General features: G+C 60.8%; 1 protein-coding gene across 1 annotated transcript in view; it reads right to left on the bottom strand.

Moving 5' to 3' along the window:
- arhgap9 (Rho GTPase activating protein 9) overlaps nucleotides 1-22,500 on the bottom strand; it is a 138,528-nt gene that overhangs the window by 36,834 nt on the left and 79,194 nt on the right. The window contains exons 7-13 of the mRNA XM_041180519.1: nucleotides 14,860-14,934; nucleotides 14,471-14,532; nucleotides 12,786-12,873; nucleotides 11,138-11,230; nucleotides 9,180-9,278; nucleotides 6,937-7,072; nucleotides 3,888-4,001 (exon numbers count right to left, since the gene is read on the bottom strand). Of these exons, the coding sequence (XP_041036453.1) occupies nucleotides 3,888-4,001; nucleotides 6,937-7,072; nucleotides 9,180-9,278; nucleotides 11,138-11,230; nucleotides 12,786-12,873; nucleotides 14,471-14,532; nucleotides 14,860-14,934 (667 nt within the window). The remainder of the gene's footprint in view (nucleotides 1-3,887; nucleotides 4,002-6,936; nucleotides 7,073-9,179; nucleotides 9,279-11,137; nucleotides 11,231-12,785; nucleotides 12,874-14,470; nucleotides 14,533-14,859; nucleotides 14,935-22,500) is intronic.

The raw sequence follows: 22,500 nt of genomic DNA, 5'->3' as shown, positions 1-22,500 counted from the left end.
ACATTCTCCCCGCGGGAGCGAGTCCCACATTCTCCCCGCGGGAGCGAGTCCCACATTCTCCCCGCGGGAGCGAGTCCCACATTCTCCCCGCGGGAGCGAGTCCCACATTCTCCCCGCGGGAGCGAGTCCCACATTCTCCCCGCGGGAGCGAGTCCCACATTCTCCCCGCGGGAGCGAGTCCCACATTCTCCCCGCTGGAGCGAGTCCCACATTCTCCCCGTGGGAGCGAGTCCCACATTCTCCCCACTCCCTGCAGGAGCGAGTCCCACATTCTCCCCGCGGGAGCGAGTCCCACATTCTCCCCGCGGGAGCGAGTCCCACATTCTCCCCGCGGGAGCGAGTCCCACATTCTCCCCGCGGGAGCCAGTCCCACATTCTCCCCGCGGGAGCCAGTCCCACATTCTCCCCGCGGGAGCCAGTCCCACATTCTCCCCGCGGGAGCCAGTCCCACATTCTCCCCGCGGGAGCCAGTCCCACATTCTCCCCGCGGGAGCCAGTCCCACATTCTCCCCGCGGGAGCGAGTCCCACATTCTCCCCGCGGGAGCGAGTCCCACATTCTCCCCGCGGGAGCGAGTCCCACATTCTCCCCGCGGGAGCGAGTCCCACATTCTCCCCGCGGGAGCGAGTCCCACATTCTCCCCGCGGGAGCGAGTCCCACATTCTCCCCGCGGGAGCGAGTCCCACATTCTCCCCGCGGGAGCGAGTCCCACATTCTCCCCGCGGGAGCGAGTCCCACATTCTCCCCGCTGGAGCGAGTCCCACATTCTCCCCGCGGGAGCGAGTCCCACATTCTCCCCGCTGGAGCGAGTCCCACATTCTCCCCGCGGGAGCGAGTCCCACATTCTCCCCGCGGGAGCGAGTCCCACATTCTCCCCGCGGGAGCGAGTCCCACATTCTCCCCGCGGGAGCGAGTCCCACGTTCTCCCCGTGGGAGCGAGTCCCACATTCTCCCCGCGGGAGCGAGTCCCACATTCTCCCCACTCCCTGCGGGAGCGAGTCCCACATTCTCCCCGCGGGAGCGAGTCCCACATTCTCCCCGCGGGAGCGAGTCCCACATTCTCCCCACGGGAGTGAGTCCCACATTCTCCCCGCGGGAGCGAGTCCCACATTCTCCCCGCGGGAGCGAGTCCCACATTCTCCCCGTGGGAGCGAGTCCCACATTCTCCCCGCGGGAGCGAGTCCCACATTCTCCCCACTCCCCGCGGGAGCCAGTCCCACATTCTCCCCGCGGGAGCGAGTCCCACATTCTCCCCGCGGGAGCGAGTCCCACATTCTCCCCACGGGAGTGAGTCCCACATTCTCCCCGCGGGAGCGAGTCCCACATTCTCCCCGTGGGAGCGAGTCCCACATTCTCCCCGCGGGAGCGAGTCCCACATTCTCCCCACTCCCCGCGGGAGCCAGTCCCACATTCTCCCCGCGGGAGCGAGTCCCACATTCTCCCCGCGGGAGCGAGTCCCACATTCTCCCCACGGGAGTGAGTCCCACATTCTCCCCGCGGGAGCGAGTCCCACATTCTCCCCGCGGGAGCGAGTCCCACATTTTCCCGGCGGGAGCGAGTCCCACATTCTCCCCGTGGGAGCGAGTCCCACATTCTCCCCGCTCCCCGCGGGAGCGAGTCCCACATTCTCCCCGCTCCCCGCGGGATCGAGTCCCACATTCTCCCCGCTCCCCGCGGGAGCGAGTCCCACATTCTCCCCGCTCCCCGCGGGATCGAGTCCCACATTCTCCCCGCGGGATCGAGTCCCACATTCTCCCCGCGGGAGCGAGTCCCACATTCTCCCCCACTCCCCGCGGGAGCGAGTCCCACATTCTCCCCGTGGGAGCGAGTCCCACATTCTCCCCGCGGGATCGAGTCCCACATTCTCCCCGCGGGAGCGAGTCCCACATTCTCCCCGCGGGAGCGAGTCCCACATTCTCCCCGCGGGAGCGAGTCCCACATTCTCCCCCGCGGGAGCGAGTCCCACATTCTCCCCGCTCCCCGCGGGAGCGAGTCCCACATTCTCCCCGCGGGAGCGAGTCCCACATTCTCCCCCGCGGGAGCGAGTCCCACATTCTCCCCGCTCCCCGCGGGAGCGAGTCCCACATTCTCCCCGCGGGAGCGAGTCCCACATTCTCCCCGCGGGAGCCAGTCCCACATTCTCCCCGCGGGAGCGAGTCCCACATTCTCCCCGCGGGAGCCAGTCCCACATTCTCCCCGCGGGAGCCAGTCCCACATTCTCCCCGCGGGAGCGAGTCCCACATTCTCCCCGCGGGAGCGAGTCCCACGTTCTCCCCGCGGGAGCCAGTCCCACATTCTCCCCGCGGGAGCGAGTCCCACATTCTCCCCGTGGGAGCGAGTCCCACATTCTCCCCGCGGGAGCGAGTCCCACATTCTCCCCGCGGGATCGAGTCCCACATTCTCCCCGCGGGAGCGAGTCCCACATTCTCCCCGCGGGAGCGAGTCCCACATTCTCCCCGCGGGAGCGAGTCCCACATTCTCCCCGCGGGAGCGAGTCCCACATTCTCCCCGCGGGAGCGAGTCCCACATTCTCCCCGCTCCCTGTGGGACTGAGTCCCACATTCTCCCCGCTCCCTGTGGGACTGAGTCCCACATTCTCCCCGCTCCCTGTGGGAGTGAGTCCCACATTCTCCCCGCTCCCTGTGGGAGTGAGTCCCACATTCTCCCCGCTCCCTGTGGGAGTGAGTCCCACATTCTCCCCGCGGGAGCGAGTCCCACATTCTCCCCGTGGGAGCGAGTCCCACATTCTCCCCGTGGGAGCGAGTCCCACATTCTCCCCCGCGGGAGCGAGTCCCACATTCTCCCCGCTCCCTGTGGGATCGAGTCCCACATTCTCCCCACACCCCGCGGGAGCGAGTCCCACATTCTCCCCGCTCCCTGTGGGAGTGAGTCCCACATTCTCCCCGCGGGAGCGAGTCCCACATTCTCCCCGCTCCCTGTGGGACTGAGTCCCACATTCTCCCCGCTCTCTGGGAAAAGACGTTTCTCCTGAATTCCCCCGATTAAATTTATTAGTGACTGTCTTACATTCATGACCCTATAGCTCTGGTCTCTCTCCCCTGAACCTGCACAAGTGGAGACATCTTCCCTACGTCTCCCCCATCGAAACCCCTTCAGATTTTTAAAACCCTCTATTGGGTCACTCCCAACTCAGCCTTCCCTTTTCCAGAGAAAAGCGCTCCAGCCTGTTCAATATTCCTGATAGTTATAAACCTCTCCGTTTATTCCAGTAAATATTGGTTTCACTTCTCCAGTGTCCCAATAAGCTTTTAAATTAAGAGGCCAGAACTATGCAGAGTGCTCCGAGTGTGGTCTAACCCAGGGTTACAGAGACCGGAACTGTGCACAGTGCTCCAAGTGTGGTCTAACCCAGGGATACGGAGACCGGAACTGTGCACAGTGCTCCCAGTGTGGTCTAACCCAGGGATACGGTGACTGGAACTGTGCACGGTGCTCCAAGTGTGGTCTAACCCAGGGATACGGAGACTGGAACTGTGCACGGTGCTCCAAGTGTGGTCTAACCCAGGGATACGGAGAGCGGAACTGTGCACAGTGCTCCGAGTGTGGTCTAACCCAGGGATACGGAGACCGGAAGTGTGCACAGTGCTCCGAGTGTGGTCTAACCCAGGGATACGGAGACCGGAACTGTGCACAGTGCTCCGAGTGTGAGAGTAACTCAGGTTTGATGCAAGTCTAACACAGCCTCTCCTTCCGCCCTCCAGCCAACCAACATACAAGTAGAGAGATATCTCCTCTCCCGGTCTACTCCCCTTCCGTTATTCTACAGACCGCCACCAGCTCCCTGTTGAGGCAGAGGTCAAGCCCCCCCACACCCACCCCCCCCCCCAGCTACCCCGGTTTCTGTGGAGCGTGGGGACTGAAGATTACCTTTGATCAGCCCCTTCTCCTGCAGGGTCTGCAGCGGGGGTCTCTTGGTGATGAACTTGCGGATCCTGTTCTTCACCCTCTTCCTCTCAGAGCTGTCCGAATTCATCCGTCGCACTGTCGGCAAAAAGGAGAGGAGGGGAAGAGGAGCCGTCAGAGGGGGAGGGGGTGTCACCGAGCGGAGAGCCGGGGCTGGGCGCGGCTCCCGAAACCGAGCCTCAGGGAGAATCGGCGGCCCGCGTTCGGGCGGAGCCTTCGGCGGGGTAAAGCGCCCCGAGTCACGTCGTGAGGTACTACGGCAAGGCGGAAGGGGTTGAGCTTCAGGAGGGTCTCAACGAAGAAGAGAAAGAGAGAGAGAGCGGGAGAGAGAGCGGGAGAGGCGGAGAGGTTCGGGGAGGGGGCTCCAGAGCTCGGGGCCCCCCAGGAGGCTGAAGGCGCGGCCGCCGACAGGGGAGCGATGGGAATCGGGCGGGAGTGAGGGGTGCGCGAGAGGCAGGAATTGGAGGAGCGCAGAGATCTCGGAGGGTTGTAGGGGGCTGGAGGAGGTTACAGAGATAGGGAGGGGTGTAGGGGGCTGGAGGAGGTTACAGAGATAGGGAGGGTTGTAGGGGGCTGGAGGAGGTTACAGAGATAGGGAGGGGTGTAGGGGCTGGAGGAGGTTACAGAGTTAGGGAGGGTTGTAGGGGCTGGAGGAGGTTACAGAGATAGGGAGGGTTGTAGGGGCTGGAGGAGGTTACAGAGATAGGGAGGGTTGTAGGGGCTGGAGGAGGTTACAGAGATAAGGAGGGTTGTAGGGGCTGGAGGAGGTTACAGAGATAGGGAGGATTGTAAGGGCTGGAGGAGGTTACAGAGATAGGGAGGGTTGTAGCGGCTGGAGGAGGTGATAGAGATAGGGAGGGTTGTAGGGTCTGGACGAGGTGACAGAGATAGGGAGGGTTGTAGAGGCTGGAGGAGGTGACAGAGATAGGGAGGGGTGTAGGGGCTGGGGGAGGTTACAGAGATAGGGAGGGTTGTAGGGGCTGGAGGAGGTTAAAGAGATAGGGAGGGGTGTAGGGGACTGGACGAGGTGACAGAGATAGGGAGGGGTGTAAGGGGCTGGAGGAGGTTACAGAGATAGGGAGGGTTGTAGGGACTGGAGGAGGTTACAGAGATAGGGAGGGTCGTAGGGGTTGGAGGAGGTTACAGAGATAGGGAGGGGTGTAGGGGCTGGAGGAGGTTACAGAGATAGGGAGGGTTGTAGGGGTTGGAGGAGGTTACAGAGATAGGGAGTGGTGTAGGGGACTGGATGAGGTGACAGAGATAGGGAGGGGTGTAGGGGCTGGAGGAGGTGACAGAGATAGGGAGGGGTGTAGGGGCTGGAGGAGGTTACAGAGATAGGGAGGGTTGTAGGGGTTGGAGGAGGTTACAGAGATAGGGAGGGGTGTAGGGGACTGGATGAGGTGACAGAGATAGGGAGGGTTGTAGGGGGCTGGAGGAGGTTACAGAGATAGGGAGGGGTGTAGGGGGCTGGAGGAGGTTACAGAGATAGGGAGGGTTGTAGGGGCTGGAGGAGGTTACAGAGATAGGGAGGGTTGTAGGGACTGGAAGAGGTTACAGGGAAAGGGAGGGGTGTAAGGGATTGGAGGAGGTTACAGTAATAGGGAGGGATGTTGGGGCTGGAGGAGGTTACAGAGATAGGGAGGGTTGTATGGAGCTGGAGGAGGTTCCAGAGATAGGGAGGGGTGTAGGGGCTGGAGGAGGTTACAGAGATAGGGAGGGGTGTAGGGGACTGGATGAGGTGACAGAGATAGGGAGGGGTGTAGGGGCTGGAGGAGGTGACAGAGATAGGGAGGGGTGTAGGGGCTGGAGGAGGTTACAGAGATAGGGAGGGTTGTAGGGGTTGGAGGAGGTTACAGAGATAGGGAGGGGTGTAGGGGACTGGATGAGGTGACAGAGATAGGGAGGGTTGTAGGGGGCTGGAGGAGGTTACAGAGATAGGGAGGGGTGTAGGGGGCTGGAGGAGGTTACAGAGATAGGGAGGGTTGTAGGGGCTGGAGGAGGTTACAGAGATAGGGAGGGTTGTAGGGACTGGAAGAGGTTACAGGGAAAGGGAGGGGTGTAAGGGATTGGAGGAGGTTACAGAGATAGGGAGTGTTGTAGGGGCTGGAGGAGGTTACAGTGATAGGGAGGGATGTTGGGGCTGGAGGAGGTTACAGAGATAGGGAGGGTTGTATGGAGCTGGAGGAGGTTCCAGAGATAGGGAGGGATGTAGGGGCTGGAGGAGGTTACAGAGATAGGGAGGGGTGTAGGGGCTGGAGGAGCTGACAGAGATAGGGAGGGGTGTAGGGGCTGGAGGAGGTGACAGAGATAGGGAGGGTTGTAGGAGCTGGAGGAGGTTACAGAGATATGGAGGGGTGTAGGGGCTGGAGGAGGTTACAGAGATAGGGAGGGTTGTAGGGGTTGGTGGAGGTTACAGAGATAGGGAGGGGTGTAGGGGGCTGGTGGAGGTGACAGAGATAGGAAGGGGTGTAGGGGCTGGACGAGGTGACAGAGATAGGGAGGGGTGTAGGGGCTGGAGGAGGTGACAGAGATAGGGAGGGGTGTAGGGGCTGGACGAGGTGACAGAACAGTACATGCTTGTCAGAGGGTCAGGAAATCTGTGCCCTCCCAGATGAACGTAAAAGATCCCCCGGCCACCACTTGAAACAAGATCAGTGGGGTGACCTTCCCCCTCGCGCTCAATATTTATCCCTCACCCAGCATCACTAAATAAAAAAAAACCCCACCATTATCGGGCCAGTGTCACAGCTCTCTTCCGTGGGAGCTTGCTGAGCGCAAATTGACAGCTGGGTCTCCTGCAGTCGTGACCTCGCTCCAAGAAGCCAAGGCGTGGATCGGCTGGCGACAATCTGGGGGGGGAGGGGGGCAGCTGGCGCTCTCTCCGGGGGCAGGGACCGCTCGGAGGCGCGGCGCCAGTTCCTTCTCCGGAACTTAGGACCAGTCTCCTCCGCCCGACGCTCTCCCTCCACCCTCCCCACCACACCCCCCCCCCACCCCGCAGAGGCTGGCTCACGCGAGATTCTCCGGCTCTCCCGGTGCTTCTCCTTGACCGGGACCTCGTCCTCTTCGCCGCTGCAGTCGAGGAGCTCCGCGCTGGCGGTCCTCCGCAGCGAGTACACCAGTGGGTAATCCAGCGGGTTTTCCCGATCCTGCTCACACATGGGGGGCGAGGGGGGGATTAGAAACAAAACGATAGTCATTGTCACCAGCCATTGCAGCACTCGGAGCATCGCTGAAGGAGGTGAAGCAAACGCCACCCGGTCCTTCCCCTTTGAAATTTGGTACTCTTGCATCTGTCCTGATGAGTCCGAGATAAAAAGCTTCGACGGCATGTCTCTTTTTTATCGGTCGTGAATACGACGAGGCAGGCTCGTTTGACACCAGTCACATCCTAATCCCCGACGGGACGTGGGTGTCGCTGAGCTCGGCCAGAGTTTATTGCCCATCCCTAATTGCCCCTTGAGAAGATGGGGATGCTGAGCCGCCTTCTTGAACCGCTGGAGTCCCCGTGTGGTGTAGGTACACCCACAGCGCTGTTAGGAAGGGAGTTCCAGGATTTTGTCCATGCGGTGTAGGTACACCCACTGCGCTGTTAGGAAGGGAGTTCCAGGATTTTGTCCCGTGTGGTGTAGGTAGACCCACGGCGCTGTTAGGGAGGGAGTTCCAGGATTTTATCCCGTGTGGTGTAGATACACCCACAGCGCTGTTAGGGAGGGAGTTCCAGGATTTTGTCCATTTGGTGTAGGTACACCCACGGCGCTGTTAGGTAGGGAGTTCCAGGATTTTGTCCGTGTGGTAAAGGTACACCCACGGCGCTGTTAGGGAGGGAGTTCCAGGATTTTGTCCCGTCTGGTGTAGGTACACCCACGGCGCTGTTAGGGAGGAAGTTCCAGGATTTTGTCCGTGTGGTGTAGGTACACCCACGGCGCTGTTAGGGAGGGAGTTCCAGGATTCTGACCCGTGTGGTGTAGGTACACCCACGGTGCTGTTAGGGAGGGAGTTCCAGGATTTTGTCCGTGTGGTGTAGGTACACCCACGGCGCTGTTAGGGAGGGAGTTCCAGGATTTTGTCCGTGTGGTGTAGGTACACCCACAGCGCTGTTAGGGAGGGAGTTCCAGGATTTTGTCCCGTGTGTGGTGTAGGTACACCCACGGCGCTGTTAGGGAGGGAGTTCCAGGATTTTGTCCGTGTGGTGTAGGTACACCCACAGCGCTGTTAGGGAGGGAGTTCCAGGATTTTGTCCGTGTGGTGTAGGTACACCCACGGCGCTGTTAGGCTGGGAGTTCCAGGATTTTGTCCGTGTGTGTGTTGTAGGTACACCCACGGCCCTGTTAGGGAGGGAGTTCCAGGATTTTGACCCGGCGACAGTGAAGGAACGGCCAATATATTCCCAAGTCGGGATGGTGAGTGGCTCGGGAGGGGGAACTTGCAGGGTGGTGGTGTTCCCCGTGTGTCTGCTGCCCTCGTCCTTCTAGATGGTAGAGGTGGTGGGTTTGGGCGGCGCTGTCGAAGGAGCCTTGGCGAGTTGCTGCAGTGCATCTTGTAGATGGTACACACACTGCTGCCCCTGTGCGTCGGTGGTGGTGGAGGGAGTGAATGTTCAGCAAGCCACACATGAACCTCCCTCCAGCCCAGTGCACTGTGCCCAATGTCCCTGCACATTTATCTCCTTCCAGTATTTATCTGATTCCTCCCCTCCCTTTGGAAAGTTCCTATTGAATCTGCTTCCACCGCCCTTTCAGGCAGCGCCTTCCAGATCACAACAACTCGCTGTGTTTATAAACAATAATTCTCCTCATCTCCCCCCCGCCCCCACCCCCCACCCTCTGGTTCTGTTACCGATTCTCTTCAATATGTGTCCCCTCTGGTTACCGACCCTCCCACCACTGGAAACAGTCTCTCCCTCTCTACTCTACCCAAATCCCCTCCCTTCGTGATTTTGAACGCCTCGATTCAATCTCCCCCCCCCACCTCCCTTAACCTTCTCTGCTCTAAGGAGAACAATCCCAGCTTCTCCAGTCCCTCCACGTGAACTGAAGTCCCCTCATCCTCCCCCCCAGGGTCCCGTTCTGGTAAATCTCCCTCCGTACCCTCTCCGAGACCCTCGATATCCTTCGTGAAGTGCGGGGCCCGGGATTGGGGACACAGTACCCCAGCTGGACAGGGGGAATCCAGTGATTTCGAAAGGTTTAGTGAAACTTCCTTGCTCCATGTGTCTCAGTTCTTGAATTGAGAAAAATCGAACGGAACGCTTACCAGGGTATCGATGACATTCTTTATGGTCTTGTACCAGTCACTAATGTAATCTTCATTTTCTGACTGAAGCAGGAACTCGTTCCCTGTGACTGTCCGGATCTGCAGCATGAAGGATAACAGATATTAAGTGCCTTGCGCTCCCTCTGCACTGACCCTCCGACAGAGCGGCGCTCCCTCAGCGCTGACCCTCCGACAGTGCGGCGCTCCCTCAGCACTAACCCTCCCACAGTGCGGCACTCCCTCAGCGCTGACCCTCCCACAGTGTGGCTCTCCCTCGGCGCTGACCCTCCCATAGTGCGGCGCTCTCTCGGCACTGACTTTATGACAATGCGGTGCTCCCTCAATACCGACCCTCCAACAGTGCAGCGCTCCCTGAGTACTGACCCTCGGACAGCTTGGGGCTCCTGCTCCCTCGGCACCGACCCTCCAACAGTGCTGTGCTCCCTCATCATTGACCTTCCGACAATGCAGCACTCCTTCTTTGCTGACCATCTGATAGTGCGGCGCTCCCTCAGTACTGCCTCCCAGACCCTACTTCATCTCACCACCATCACCATAACCTTCTATTGCTTACTACCTCGTGTGTTTATCCAGCTTCCCCCCATTCAACACATCAACGCTATTCACCTCGAACACTCTCTGTGGCTGAGTCCCACACTCTCCCCCTTCCCTGCGGGAGCGAGTCCCACATTCTCCCTGTGGGAGCGAGTCCCACATTCTCCCCGCTCCCCACGGGAGCGAGTACCACATTCCCCCCACTCCCCGTGGGAGCGAGTCCCACATTCTCCCCCACTCCCCGTGGGAGTGAGTCCCACATTCTCCCCCACTCCCCGTGGGAGCGAGTCTCACATTCTCCCCGCTCTCTGGGTAAAGAAGTTTCTCCTGAATTCCCCGAGTGGGTTTTTAGTGACTGTCTTATTTCGATGGCCCCCCTATTTCAGGTCCCTCGCTCCCCTACAAGTGGACATGTCCTCTCGCTGACCGGCCGCAGTGCTGCCTCTCGCTGACCGGCCGCACCCTGCCTCTGGCTGACCGGCCGCACCCTGCCTCTCGCTGACCGGCCGCAGTCCTGCCTCTCGCTGACCGGCCGCAGTGCTGCCTCTCGCTGACCGGCCGCACCCTGCCTCTGGCTGACCGGCCGCACCCTGCCTCTCGCTGACCGGCCGCAGTCCTGCCTCTCGCTGACCGGCCGCAGTCCTGCCTCTGGCTGACCGGCCGCAGCGCTGCCTCTCGCTGACCGGCCGCAGCCCTGCCTCTGGCTGACCTGCCGCAGCCCTGCCTCTCGCTGACCGGCCGCAGCCCTGCCTCTGGCTGACCGGCCGCAGCCCTGCCTCTGGCTGACCGGCCGCAGCCCTGCCTCTGGCTGACCGGCCGCAGCCCTGCCTCTGGCTGACCGGCCGCAGCCCTGCCTCTGGCTGACCGGCCGCAGTCCTGCCTCTCGCTGACCGGCCGCAGTCCTGCCTCTGGCTGACCGGCCGCAGCCCTGCCTCTCGCTGACCGGCCGCAGTCCTGCCTCTGGCTGACCAGCCGCAGCCCTGCCTCTCGCTGACCGGCCGCAGCCCTGCCTCTGGCTGACCGGCCGCAGCCCTGCCTCTCGCTGACCGGCCGCAGCCCCGCCTCTGGCTGACCGGCCGCAGCCCTGCCTCTGGCTGACCCGCCGCAGCCCTGCCTCTGGCTGACCCGCCGCAGCCCTGCCTCTGGCTGACCGGCCGCAGCCCTGCCTCTGCTTGACCGGCCGCAGCCCTGCCTCTGCTTGACCGGCCGCAGCCCTGCCTCTCGCTGACCGGCCGCAGCCCTGCCTCTCGCTGACCGGCCGCAGCCCTGCCTCTCGCTGACCGGCCGCAGCCCTGCCTCTGGCTGACCGGCCGCAGCCCTGCCTCTGGCTGACCGGCCGCAGCCCTGCCTCTGGCTGACCGGCCGCAGCCCTGCCTCTGGCTGACCGGCCGCAGCCCTCTTACCCGAAAGACGTTCTTCTTGCTGGACATCTCCCTGGTCCATTCGATCAGCGAGCCCCGCAGGTCCATGCTGCTCTCCGGCCGGTTGACGGGCTTCTGCAGGGAATGGGGGGGTGGTGGGGAGATAACATCGACGCATGAAAAGGGAAGCAGTACATGGGGCTGAGGGGGTCCGTGGGGTGGGGGGCAGGGGAGGGGGTGGTGGGGTGGGGGGCAGGGGAGGGGGTGGTGGGGTGGGGGGCAGGGGAGGGGGTGGTGGGGAGGTGAGGTAGGGACCGACAGAACAGCCTTGCCAAACAGTAATCAGGAACAGGAACAGGAGCAGGCCATTCGGCCCCTCGACCCTGCTCCCTCGTTCAGCAAGATGACGGGCAGATCGGATTGTGGCCTTAACCTCCCCCCCCTCCCAATGACGTCACCCTCGACCCCCCTCGTCGATCAGAAACCTGTCTCACTCGGCCTCGAATATATTCACTGACCCGGCCTCCGCTGCTCTCCGTGGGGCGGGGGGAGAGAATTCCACAGACTGACCACCCTCTGAGGGAAGAAATTCCTCCTCGTCCCCATCTTCAATGGGAGACCCCTTATTCTGAAACTGTGCCCCCCTCCTGCCCCCTCGTTCTAGATTCCCCCCCATGAGGGTGGGGGGGGGGAACATCCTGTCAGCATCCACCCTGTCAAGCCCCCCACCCCCCTCCTCTCAGAATCTGATCTGTTTCAATAAGATCACGTCTCGTTCTTCTAAACTCCCAACGGGTCCAGGGCCCAACCTGCTCAACCTTTTCCCCGTGAGACAAACCCCCCTTCGTCCCAGGGATCAGCCGAGTGAACCTTCTCCGTGCCCATCTTTGGTCCCTTTCACAAAGGGAGGATGTACCTGCCTCCGAGCGGGAGAAGCAGTGAGGGTTTCACTAGTACTGACTCCCAGGATGAGAGGGATTGTCCTACGTGGATTGGGGGGGGGTGGGGGGAAGAGATTGAACGGAACCTGCCGATGTTCTCTGGGGTTGAGAAGAACGAGAGGAGAGGTGGAAACGTCTAAAACTCTGAGAGGGTTTGACAGGATCGAGGCAGATGGGCGGTGGGTGTTGGTGACTTTTTGGAATCCTCCACCCCCCGTGGATACCCTGTTGTCGAGTATATCCGTGACCGCGGGAGCGGCGAACTTTCGGGCACCGAGGGGATCGAGGGTGAGGGATGGAACATTAGAGGGCGGACTGTCATTGTGGAGCAGGCTCGAGGGGCCAGAAGGCCTCGAACCTACGCACCCCACCGCTGACCCCCCCACCTGCCTCCCGCCAGTGGGGGCGGGTGGGTGGCGGGGTGGGGTGGGGGGGCAACGTGTGGGGTTGGGGAGGGGACAAGGCTCCAGGGGACCTCTCGCCACTGGATCGCGACCCAGAACAGTGTCCGGAGTCTCAGGCCGGAACGCGGGCGAGGCCGCGACGCCCACGAGGTTGAGCGGCCACACCGGCACCCGGGCAGCGGTTTGCTGGACCGGGGTGAGAGCAGGGTACCCGGGTCAGGGTCAGGCTGGGTGGGGGAGAACCGGACAAACGCTTGAATCGGGTAAGTATGTGGGGGGTGGCGGGGTGGTCTGGAGGTGGGGGGGTAGGGGGGGGTGGTGACTGGACGATGGAACACTACTCACCTTGGTGCTGGCACCTTGAGACTTCGCCTCTTTGTAAAAGGCCAGGCTGTTTCCAGCCAACACCACCCAGGAGCTGCTCCAGTTCTTCCTGAGGGAGGAGACACACACAGACGCTGGTCAGGGAGGGAGGAACGCTGGCCCGGAGGTGGGGGAGATGGAGCGAGAGCGGGGGGAGGAGGGAGAGCGGAGGAGGGAGAGGGAAAGCAGGGGACAGGGAGGGAGAGTGGGGGGAGAAGCAGGGAAATCGGTGGGAGAAGCAGGGAGAGCGGGGGGAAAAGGAGGGAGAGTGGGGGGGACAAGGAGGGAGAGTGAGGGAGAGAAGCAGGGAGAGTGGTGGGAGAAGCAGGGAGAGCAGGGGAGAGGGAGAGCAGGGGACAGGGAAGGAGAGCGGGGGGAGAAGCAGGGAGAGCAGGGGAGAAGCAGGGAGAGCGGGGGGGAGAAGCAGGGAGAACGGGGGAGAAGCAGGGAGAGCGGGGGGAGAAGTAGGGAGAACGGGGGAGAAGGAGGAAGAACGGGGGAGAAGGAGGAAGAACGGGGGAGAAGGAGGGGGAGCGGGGGGAGAAGCAGGGAGAGTGTGGGGAGAAGCAGGGAGAGCGTGGGGAGAAGCAGGGAGAGCGTGGGGAGAAGCAGGGAGAGCAGGGGAGAAGGAGAGAGAGCAGGGGGAGGAGGGACAGTGGGGGGAGAAGGAGGGAGAGCGAGGAGAGAAGCAGGGAGAGCGGGGAGAGAAGCAGGGAGAGCGGGGGGGAGAAGCAGGGAGAGCGGGGGGGAGAAGCAGGGAGAGCGGGGGGGAGAAGGAGGGAGAGCGGGGGGGAGAAGGAGGGAGAGCGGGGGAGTAGCAGGGAGAGTGAGGGGAGAAGGAGGGAGAGCGGGGGTAGAAGGAGGGAGAGCGGAGGGAGAAGCAGGGTGAGTGGGGGAGAAAGCAGGGGAGAAAGCAGGGAGAGTGGGGGACAAGCAGGGAGAGCAGGGGGACAAGGAGGGAGAGCGGGTTGGACAGATTAGGTAGAGCGGGGGGACAGGGAGGGAGAGCGGGGGGACAGGGAGAGAAAGCGGGGGGACAAGGAGGGAGAGCGGGGGGATGAGGAGAGAGAGCGGGGGGAGGAAGGAGAGAGCGCGAGGGGGGAGGAAGGAGAGAGCGCGGGGGGGAGGAAGGAGGGAGAGCGGGGGAGAAAGAGGGGAGAGGGGGGCAGGGGGAGGGAGAGCGGGGTAGGGGGAGAGGGAGGCGAGGGAGCGCAGGAGGGAAAAATGCAGACAGAGAGGGAGGGAGACAGGGAAAAAAATAGAGGACGAGCATTCCTCTAGAGCCCTGCACCACCTCAGGAGGTCCCAAAGCGCTGCACAGCCAAAGAATGACATGGTCACCGTCCCATAATGCAGGAACCGGGGCAGCCAATTTGTGCACAGCAAGCTCCCACAAGCAGCAATGTGATGAATGACCGGATAATCGGTGTTTCTCTGCGGCTGAGGGATAACCATTGGCCCTGGGACACCGGGGCCCCAGTTAGAAAAAAAATCGGCCCCTTATTTACAAGTGGCAAATCCCAGATATTCCACTTCCCGGTGAGGGAGGCTGGCGAGCGCGGTAGTAGGCGAGAGCCTTGCGGGGAGACTGCCTCAGAGGTGCAAGGTGGGGAGGGAAGGAATGATGGATCAGTCCCGGGTAACACAGCAGCGAAGGTGGCACCGACCTGAGTTTCCTCCCTCCTTCTGCAATCTTTGTCTTGTTCAGGAGACCCGCCTTTTCCTCTGTCTGGAGATACAAAGAGCAAGATCTGGTCAGGCAAGGTGCTGAGAACTCAATACAGAGGGAGCTTTACTCTGTATCTAACCCTGTGATGTACCTGCCCTGGGAGTGTTTGATGGGGACGGTGTAGAGGGAGATTTACTCTGTATCTAACCCCGTGCTGTACCTGTCCTGGGAGTGTTTCATGTGGACGGTGTAGAGAGAGCTTTACTCTGTATCTAACACCGTGCTGTACCTGTCCTGGGTGTGTTGGATGGGGACCGTGTAGCGTCTCCCGGCGCAGGTCAGATCCCCATGTTGCCTACAAACGAACGAGCAGGGAGAGATACTCACCGGAGAGGACACAGGCGAGCTCTCACTCATGCTGACACAGAAGGAATGCTGTGAAAGGTTTCTCCTGTGCGTTGCCTACAGTGCGGGGGGTGGGGGAAACAGAAGAAAATCCCAACCCTTAAAATTGAATATGAAACTAATACGGAAACAACAAATACTGGGCTATGTCCGCGCCGGACGGTGGGGGGTGCGGGGACGAAGAGCTGAGCGGTGATGGGGCGAGCGCAGGCCGATTGGGATAGCTTTCAAAATGCTGGCACAGGCGCAATGGGCTGAGTGGCCTCCTCCTTGGCTGTACGGAACAGTATGAGGCCACTCGGCCCCTTGCGAGGCTGTCCCTCCGTTCATTCGGGTCACTGCTCACCTGTGTCCACTTCTACGCAGGTGACCCGTCGGAAACCCATCCAGCGCCCCTCCCCCCCACTTCTCTCCCAGCCCCAACCGTCCGCCCACGGCTTCGCACGAGCGGTCAGCACGCTCCTCTGGCTGACCGCTGACCGCCGTTGAGCCCCGAGCCTTCGCCCGCTGGCCATGACGCAGGAGGCGGCCACTCAGCCCCCGAGGAGGTGGGGGGGGCGATCCAGTCGGACCCACTGCCAGCACCCCCCACCCCAGCAGCCCCCTCCCCACTCCCTAGCGGACGGGGCATCGGCCGGGTTGGGCTGGAGAAGCCCATGGCCGCCGCCCTTCGAGGAAGGAGGCAGGGCAGCTCCGCAGATCGTCGTCTTCCTCTCTCTCCGCCCGCCTCGACGATATGCTCGCCTCATCTTCGTCCCCGAAGACGTACCTTACCCGGCTCTCTCGCTTGCCGCAGCATTCAGCCAGGCGGGTTGCAGTGCGTTTTGAAGCTTTCCCACCATTTCGATGTTTCGAATTTCAATCCTGGCCCCTCTCGCGCATTCGCCCCTCCAAACCACCCCCCCCCAACTCCGATTCCCATCGCTGCATCACTGGCGGCCGTGCCTTCAGCTGCCTGGGGGGCTCCTGAGATGTGGAATTCCCTCCCTAAACCCCTCCGCCTCCCTCTCTCTCTCCCCTCCTTTAAGACTGGGGGGGGGTGGTGACAGTCTGAGAATAAAGGGGTAGACCATTCAGGACCGAGATGAGGTGAAATCTCTTCACCCAGAAGGCAGTGAGCCTGTAGAATTCGCTACCACGGTAGAGTAGCCGAGACCAAAACATTGTTATGTTTTCAGGGAGGAGTTAGAAATAGCTCTCGGGTGGGGGGGGTGGTGGGGGGAGGTGAAAGGGCTCAAAGGGTGTGGGGAGAAAGCAGGGAGCAGGCTACCGAGTTGGATGATCAGGCGTGATCATGAGGAATGGCGCAGGCAGGGCTCGAAGGGCCAAGCGGCCTACTCCCACTCCTAGTTCCTTAAAACCGACCTCTTTGAATGGGCTTTCGGGTTGCCCGTCCCCGGCGTCTCCTCGAATGGCTCGGTGTCCAATCCAGTCCGGCTCCATGGCCACTACCGTCAGTGGTGGGGGGTGGTGGTGGAATCTACTGACCTTATTATGGCCGAGTCTTAGCTCTCCTCTGGAGGTGGCCCCAGAGAGACACTCAGTTCGAGGGCGACCGGCATGAAACGCCTGCCTTGTTCATAACACCCACGTCCCATGAAGGAATACAAAGAATGCTGCAGTACCCTAAACCCCATTCACACGGTACCACAACTGGCCCACTCCAATTTGCCTCTTTTTTTTAATATATATATAAACACGCTTTTTACTTATACACCAAATGGGAAGATGCAGCCGGAGCAAATGCGAACCCTTCAGCCGTCCCCGAGCAGACTATAAGACTGTTTACCAACTTTCACAGCCCCAGGAGGCCCTGGGAAATCAACTACCATAATTACTGAGGGTGGGGAAGGCACGCATTGTTGTCCTGAGACCGAGCTGGAATGCAAGCTACCCAACTCATTTCCCAACACTGGCTCATGTCAAGCCATTGGAAACCAAAAGAGAGAGAGAGAGAGAGAAAGGGAGAGGGAGGGCGACAGAGAGAGAGAGCGAGAGGGAGGGCGAGAGAGAGAGGGGGAGGGAGGGTGAGAGAGAGAGGGGGAGGGAGGGAGAGAGAGAGAGAGAGAGGGAGGGTGAGAGAGAGGAGGCTGAGAGAGAGAGAGAGAGGGAGGGTGAGAGAGAGAGAGAGGGAGAGGGAGGGACGGCGAGAGAGAGAGGGAGGGCAAGAGAGAGAGAGAGAGGGAGGGCGAGAGAGAGAGGGGGCGAGAGAGAGAGAGAGAGGGAGGGCGAGAGAGAGAGAGATGGAGGGCGAGAGAGAGAGAGATGGAGGGCAAGAGAGGGAGAGAGGGAGAGGGAGGGAGGGCGAGAGAGAGAGAGAGAGGAAGGAGGGTGAGGGATAGAGAGGGAGGGCGAGAGAGAGAGAGAGGGAGGGTGAGCGAGAGAGAAAGAGTGGGAGGGCGAGAGAGAGAGGCCGAGAGAGAGAGGAGGGTGAGAGAGGAGGGCGAGAGAGAGAGAGGAGAGAGAGGGAGGGTGAGTGAGAGAGAGGGAGGGTGAGTGAGAGAGATAGAGAGAGAGAGAGGCCGAGAGAGAGAGAGAGAGAGAGAGAGAGGGAGGGTGAGAGAGAAGAGAGAGGGAGGGCGAGAGAGAGAGAAAGGGAGGGAGGGCAAGAGAGAGAGACAGCGAGGGAGGGCGAGAGAGGGTGAGAGAGAGAGGAGGGTGAGAGAGAGAGAGGGAGAGGGAGGAAGGACAAGAGAGAGAAAGAGAGAGAGAGGGAGAGGGAGGGAGGGCGAGAGAGAGAGAGGGAGGGCAAGAGAGAGAGAGGGAGGGCAAGAGAGGGAGGGAGGGTGAGAGAGAGGGAGAGAGAGGGAGGGAGAGGGAGGGTGAGAGAGAGAGAGGGAAGGCAAGAGAGAGAGAGAGAGAGCGAGAGAGAGAGGGAAGGCAAGAGAGAGAGAGAGAGAGCGACAGAGAGAGAGGGAGGGCGAGAGAGAGGGAGGGCGAGAGAGAGGGAGGGCGAGAGAGAGGGAGGGCGAGAGTGGGAGAGAGAGAGAGGGAGAGCGAGAGAGAGAGAGGGCGAGAGAGAGAGGGAGGGCGAGAGAGAGAGAGAGAGAGGAGGAGGGCGAGAGAGAGAGGAGAGCGAGAGAGAGAGAGAGAGAGAGAGAGAGGGAAGCCGAGAGAGAGAGAGAGAGGTAGGGCAAGAGAGAGAGAGAGAGGGAGGGCGAGAGAGAGAGGGAGGCCAAGAGCGAGAGAGAGGGAGGGCGAGAGAGAGAGAGAGAGGGAGAGAGAGAGAGGGAGGGCGAGAGAGAGAGGGAGGGCGAGAGAGAGAGAGAGGGAGGGCAAGAGAGAGAGTGAGAGAGAGAGAGGAGGAGGAGGGTGAGAGAGAGAGAGGGAGGGCGAGAGAGAGAGAGATGGAGGGCGAGAGAGAGAGAGATGGAGGGCGAGAGAGGGAGAGAGGGAGAGGGAGGGAGGGCGAGAGAGAGAGAGAGAGGAAGGAGGGTGAGGGATAGAGAGGGAGGGTGAGAGAGAGAGAGAGGGAGGGTGAGCGAGAGAGAGAGAGTGGGAGGGCGAGAGAGAGAGGCCGAGAGAGAGAGGAGGGTGAGAGAGGAGGGCGAGAGAGAGAGAGGAGAGAGAGGGAGGGTGAGTGAGAGAGAGGGAGGGTGAGTGAGAGAGAGAGAGGCCGAGAGAGAGAGAGAGAGAGAGAGGGAGGGTGAGAGAGAAGAGAGAGGGAGGGCGAGAGAGAGAGAAAGGGAGGGAGGGCAAGAGAGAGAGACAGCGAGGGAGGGCGAGAGAGGGTGAGAGAGAGAGGAGGGTGAGAGAGAGAGAGGGAGAGGGAGGAAGGACAAGAGAGAGAAAGAGAGAGAGAGGGAGAGGGAGGGAGGGCGAGAGAGAGAGAGGGAGGGCAAGAGAGAGAGGGAGGGCAAGAGAGGGAGGGAGGGCGAGAGAGAGGGAGAGAGAGGGAGAGAGAGAGAGGGTGAGAGAGAGAGAGGGAAGGCAAGAGAGAGAGAGAGAGCGAGAGAGAGAGGGAAGGCAAGAGAGAGAGAGAGAGAGAGCGAGAGAGAGAGAGGGAGGGCGAGAGAGAGGGAGGGCGAGAGTGGGAGAGAGAGAGAGGGAGAGCGAGAGAGAGAGGGCGAGAGAGAGAGGGAGGGCGAGAGAGAGAGAGAGAGAGGAGGAGGGCGAGAGAGAGAGGAGAGCGAGAGAGAGAGAGAGAGAGAGAGGGAAGCCGAGAGAGAGAGAGAGAGGTAGGGCAAGAGAGAGAGAGAGAGGGAGGGCGAGAGAGAGAGGGAGGCCAAGAGCGAGAGAGAGGGAGGGCGAGAGAGAGGGAGAGCGGGAGAGAGAGAGAGGGAGGGCGAGAGAGAGAGGGAGGGCGAGAGAGGAGGAGGAGGGTGAGAGAGAGAGAGAGAGGGAGGGCGAGAGAGAGAGAGATGGAGGGTGAGAGAGAGAGAGATGGAGGGCGAGAGAGGGAGAGAGGGAGAGGGAGGGAGGGCGAGAGAGAGAGAGAGAGAGGAAGGAGGGTGAGGGATAGAGAGGGAGGGCGAGAGAGAGAGAGAGGGAGGGTGAGCGAGAGAGAGAGAGTGGGAGGGCGAGAGAGAGAGGCCGAGAGAGAGAGGAGGGTGAGAGAGGAGGGTGAGAGAGGAGGGCGAGAGAGGAGGGCGAGAGAGAGGAGAGAGGGTGGGTGAGTGAGAGAGAGGGAGGGTGAGTGAGAGAGATAGAGAGAGAGAGAGGCCGAGAGAGAGAGGAGGGTGAGAGAGAGAGCGAGAGAGAGAGAGAGAGAGAGAGAGAGAGAGAGAGAGTGGGCAAGAGAGAGAGAGGGAGAGGGAGGGAGGGCGAGAGGGAGAGAGGGAGGGCGAGAGGGAGAGAGAGGGAGGGCAAGAGAGAGAGAGGAGGAGGGTGAGAGAGAGAGAGAGGGAGGGCGAGAGAGAGAGAGAGGGAGGGCGAGAGAGAGAGAGAGAGGGAGGGCAAGAGAGGGGGAGCGAGGGAGGGGGAGCGAGAGACAAGAAGAGGGAGAGCGGTAGAGACAGAGGGAGGGACAGGCAGACAGACAGCACTATTTAACCATGTGTGTAGTGACAGACACAGTGGAGCAGGATGTACACTAAACACTCACACGCTCAGCACGTAGAGTGAAGGAATCATCCAGCTCGATGTTTGTGTGTGTGTGTGTGTGTGTGTGTGTGTGTGTGTGTGTGTGTGCGTGTGTGTGTGTGCGCGTGTGCGTGTGTGTGTGCGCGTGTGCGTGTGCATGTGTGTGTGCGTGCGCGTGTGCGTGCGCGTGTGCGTGTGCGTGCGCGTGTGCGTGTGCGTGTGCGTGTGCGTGTGCGTGTGTGTGTGCGCGTGTGCGTGCGCGTGTGCGTGTGCGTGTGCGTGTGCGTGTGTGCGTGTGCGTGCGTGTGTGTGCTGGCTCCGACATAGCTACCTGGGTACAAACTCCGGCTGTATTGCCTGGAATGAAGTGGGGTTTCGGTTGAAGTTTTCATGGTGCCAAGATGGGTCGATAGAGACTCTTCCCCCCCCCCCACCCCGAGTTAGGGAGAGTCTGGGACCCGGTGTAGAGGGGCGGCGGGGTGGGGGGGGTGGTTGCAGAGTGTAAAAATTCCAGCCAGACCTTCAGGGCTGAAATGAGGAAACACTCGGACACACAAAGGGTGGGAGAAGTTTGGAACTCTCTCCTGCAAATGGCAATCGATGCCGGATCGATTTATTTTAAACCTGAGATTGAGACACTTTCTGAATGGCCTCCTGAATGGCCTCCTCCTGTTCCTGTGCTGCTACCCCACTCCCTGACCCGCCTGCTCTCTCCCCACAACCTTTTACATTTTCAAGTATGTAGTTTTTCCAAAGTTACACCTGAGACTGCCACTGCTGCCCATGAATCCTACAATTTGTCTAAATTTAAAACAGTTTATGATTGGATTCTCAGTTGTCCTTTTATCAAGGGGGACGTTAAGCAATAGTGGGGGATGGGAGGCCATTTGCCCCCTCCACACACCCCCCCACCCCTATCAATAAGATCACGGCTGATTTTCTACCTTGACTCCACGCTCCCCGCCCCGACCCTCGATTCCCTCGGCGCCCGAAAACCTATCGCAGTCTCAGTCCCGGATATACTCGTCAACAGGGCATCCACCGGGGTAGAGAATTCCAAAGATTCACCCAGCCCTCCCGAGTGAAGAAATTACTCCCCCCGCCTCGGTCCCAGATGGCCGACCCCTTATCCTGAGACTGCGAGCGCACCCACCCCGCCCCCCACCACCCCCCCACTCCCAGCCACAGCCCCACCCCCGCTGATTGTAGACGCTCCTGCGAGAAAACAGGTTTCTCCTCATCTCCGTCTTAAATGGGAGGCCCCTTATTTTTGAACAGTGTCCCCGAGTTCTAGCCTCCCCCAAAAAGGCGGGTGGGGGGTGGGGGGGTCAGCCCCTCAGCCTGTCAAGACTCCCACTCAGGATCTTACACCGGGGGGAGAGGCGGCATTGACACTGGGCTGGCGTGTTCCAGGGTAACGGTCCAGGGACCCGGGGTTCGAATCTCGCCACGGCAGACGGTGGAATTTGAATTCAATAAAAATCTGGAATTAAAAGCCATTGTCGACTGTTGTTGGACAAACCCCCGCCTGGCTCACCGGTGCCCCCTTTAGTGGGGAGGGAAATTTGCCTTCCTTACCCCGGTCTGGCCCTACACGTGACTCCAATCCCGCAGCGATGAGGTTGACTCTGAGCAACGGGGGCAGTAAATGCTGGCCTAGCCAGCGATGTCCACGTCCCATAAACCACTAAACTAAACAAAAAGCTTCAATAAGATCACCTCAGTCACCTCTCGCTCCGCTAAACTCCAGTGGGGACAGTCCCAACTTATCCGTGTCGGCTAACCTCCCCCATCCCCAGGTATCGGTCGGGCGGACTGCTTCCAACGTCCGATGTTCAATACAGGAGAACAAACCCGTACCTGTACCAGGCGTGGTCTGGCCAACACCACCACCCCCCTCCCCACCACCGTACAACTGCAGCAAGACATCCCGACTGTTATAATCCACGCCACCAACCCCCCACCCCCACCCCCCCCAACCCCCACCACCACCAACTGGGATGCTCGATCCTGTACACGCTGCTGCCTCGCTGGTCAACCCCTCGGAGCTGGAGAAGGTCCGGGGTGGGGGGAGAGAGACGGAGAGAGAGAGAGCAGGGGGTGAACCAGGAAGCGAGGGACGACCTCGAGGCACAGCTCGTTTTAAAATCGGATTAAAAGACAGAGCCGGAGTCGGTGGGGGGGGGTGGGGGGGGCGGTCGGGGGATTAAAGTGCATTTAAATAGCGCCTGTCGCAACCACAAAGCACGATACAGTCCAACCTGAGGTGCCGTTGGTACGTTGTAACGTAGGAGACGCGCAAAGGAAGCTTCCACAAACAGCAAAGTCACATTGACCGGCTTGTCCGTTCTCAAGAGATTTTCCTTAAAATGTGTTGGTTCACGGATTGAGGGGGGTCGCTGGGCTGGGTCAGCGTTTATTGCCCTTCCCTAATTGCCCCTGGAGAAGGTGGGGTGGTAGTGGTGAGCTGCCTTCTTGAGCCGCTGCAGTCCCCGTGTGGTGTAGGTACACCCACGGCACTATTAGGGAGGGAGTTCCAGGATTTTGTCCCGTGTGGTGTAGGTACACCCACGGCGCTGTTAGGGAGGGAGTTCCAGGATT

The sequence above is a fragment of the Carcharodon carcharias genome, chromosome X, assembly GCF_017639515.1.
Source record: "Carcharodon carcharias isolate sCarCar2 chromosome X, sCarCar2.pri, whole genome shotgun sequence".
NCBI classification, from domain to species: Eukaryota; Metazoa; Chordata; class Chondrichthyes; order Lamniformes; family Lamnidae; genus Carcharodon; species Carcharodon carcharias.
The sequence above is the reverse complement of the archived record's forward strand: the minus strand, read 5'-3'. Positions and strand labels throughout refer to the sequence as shown.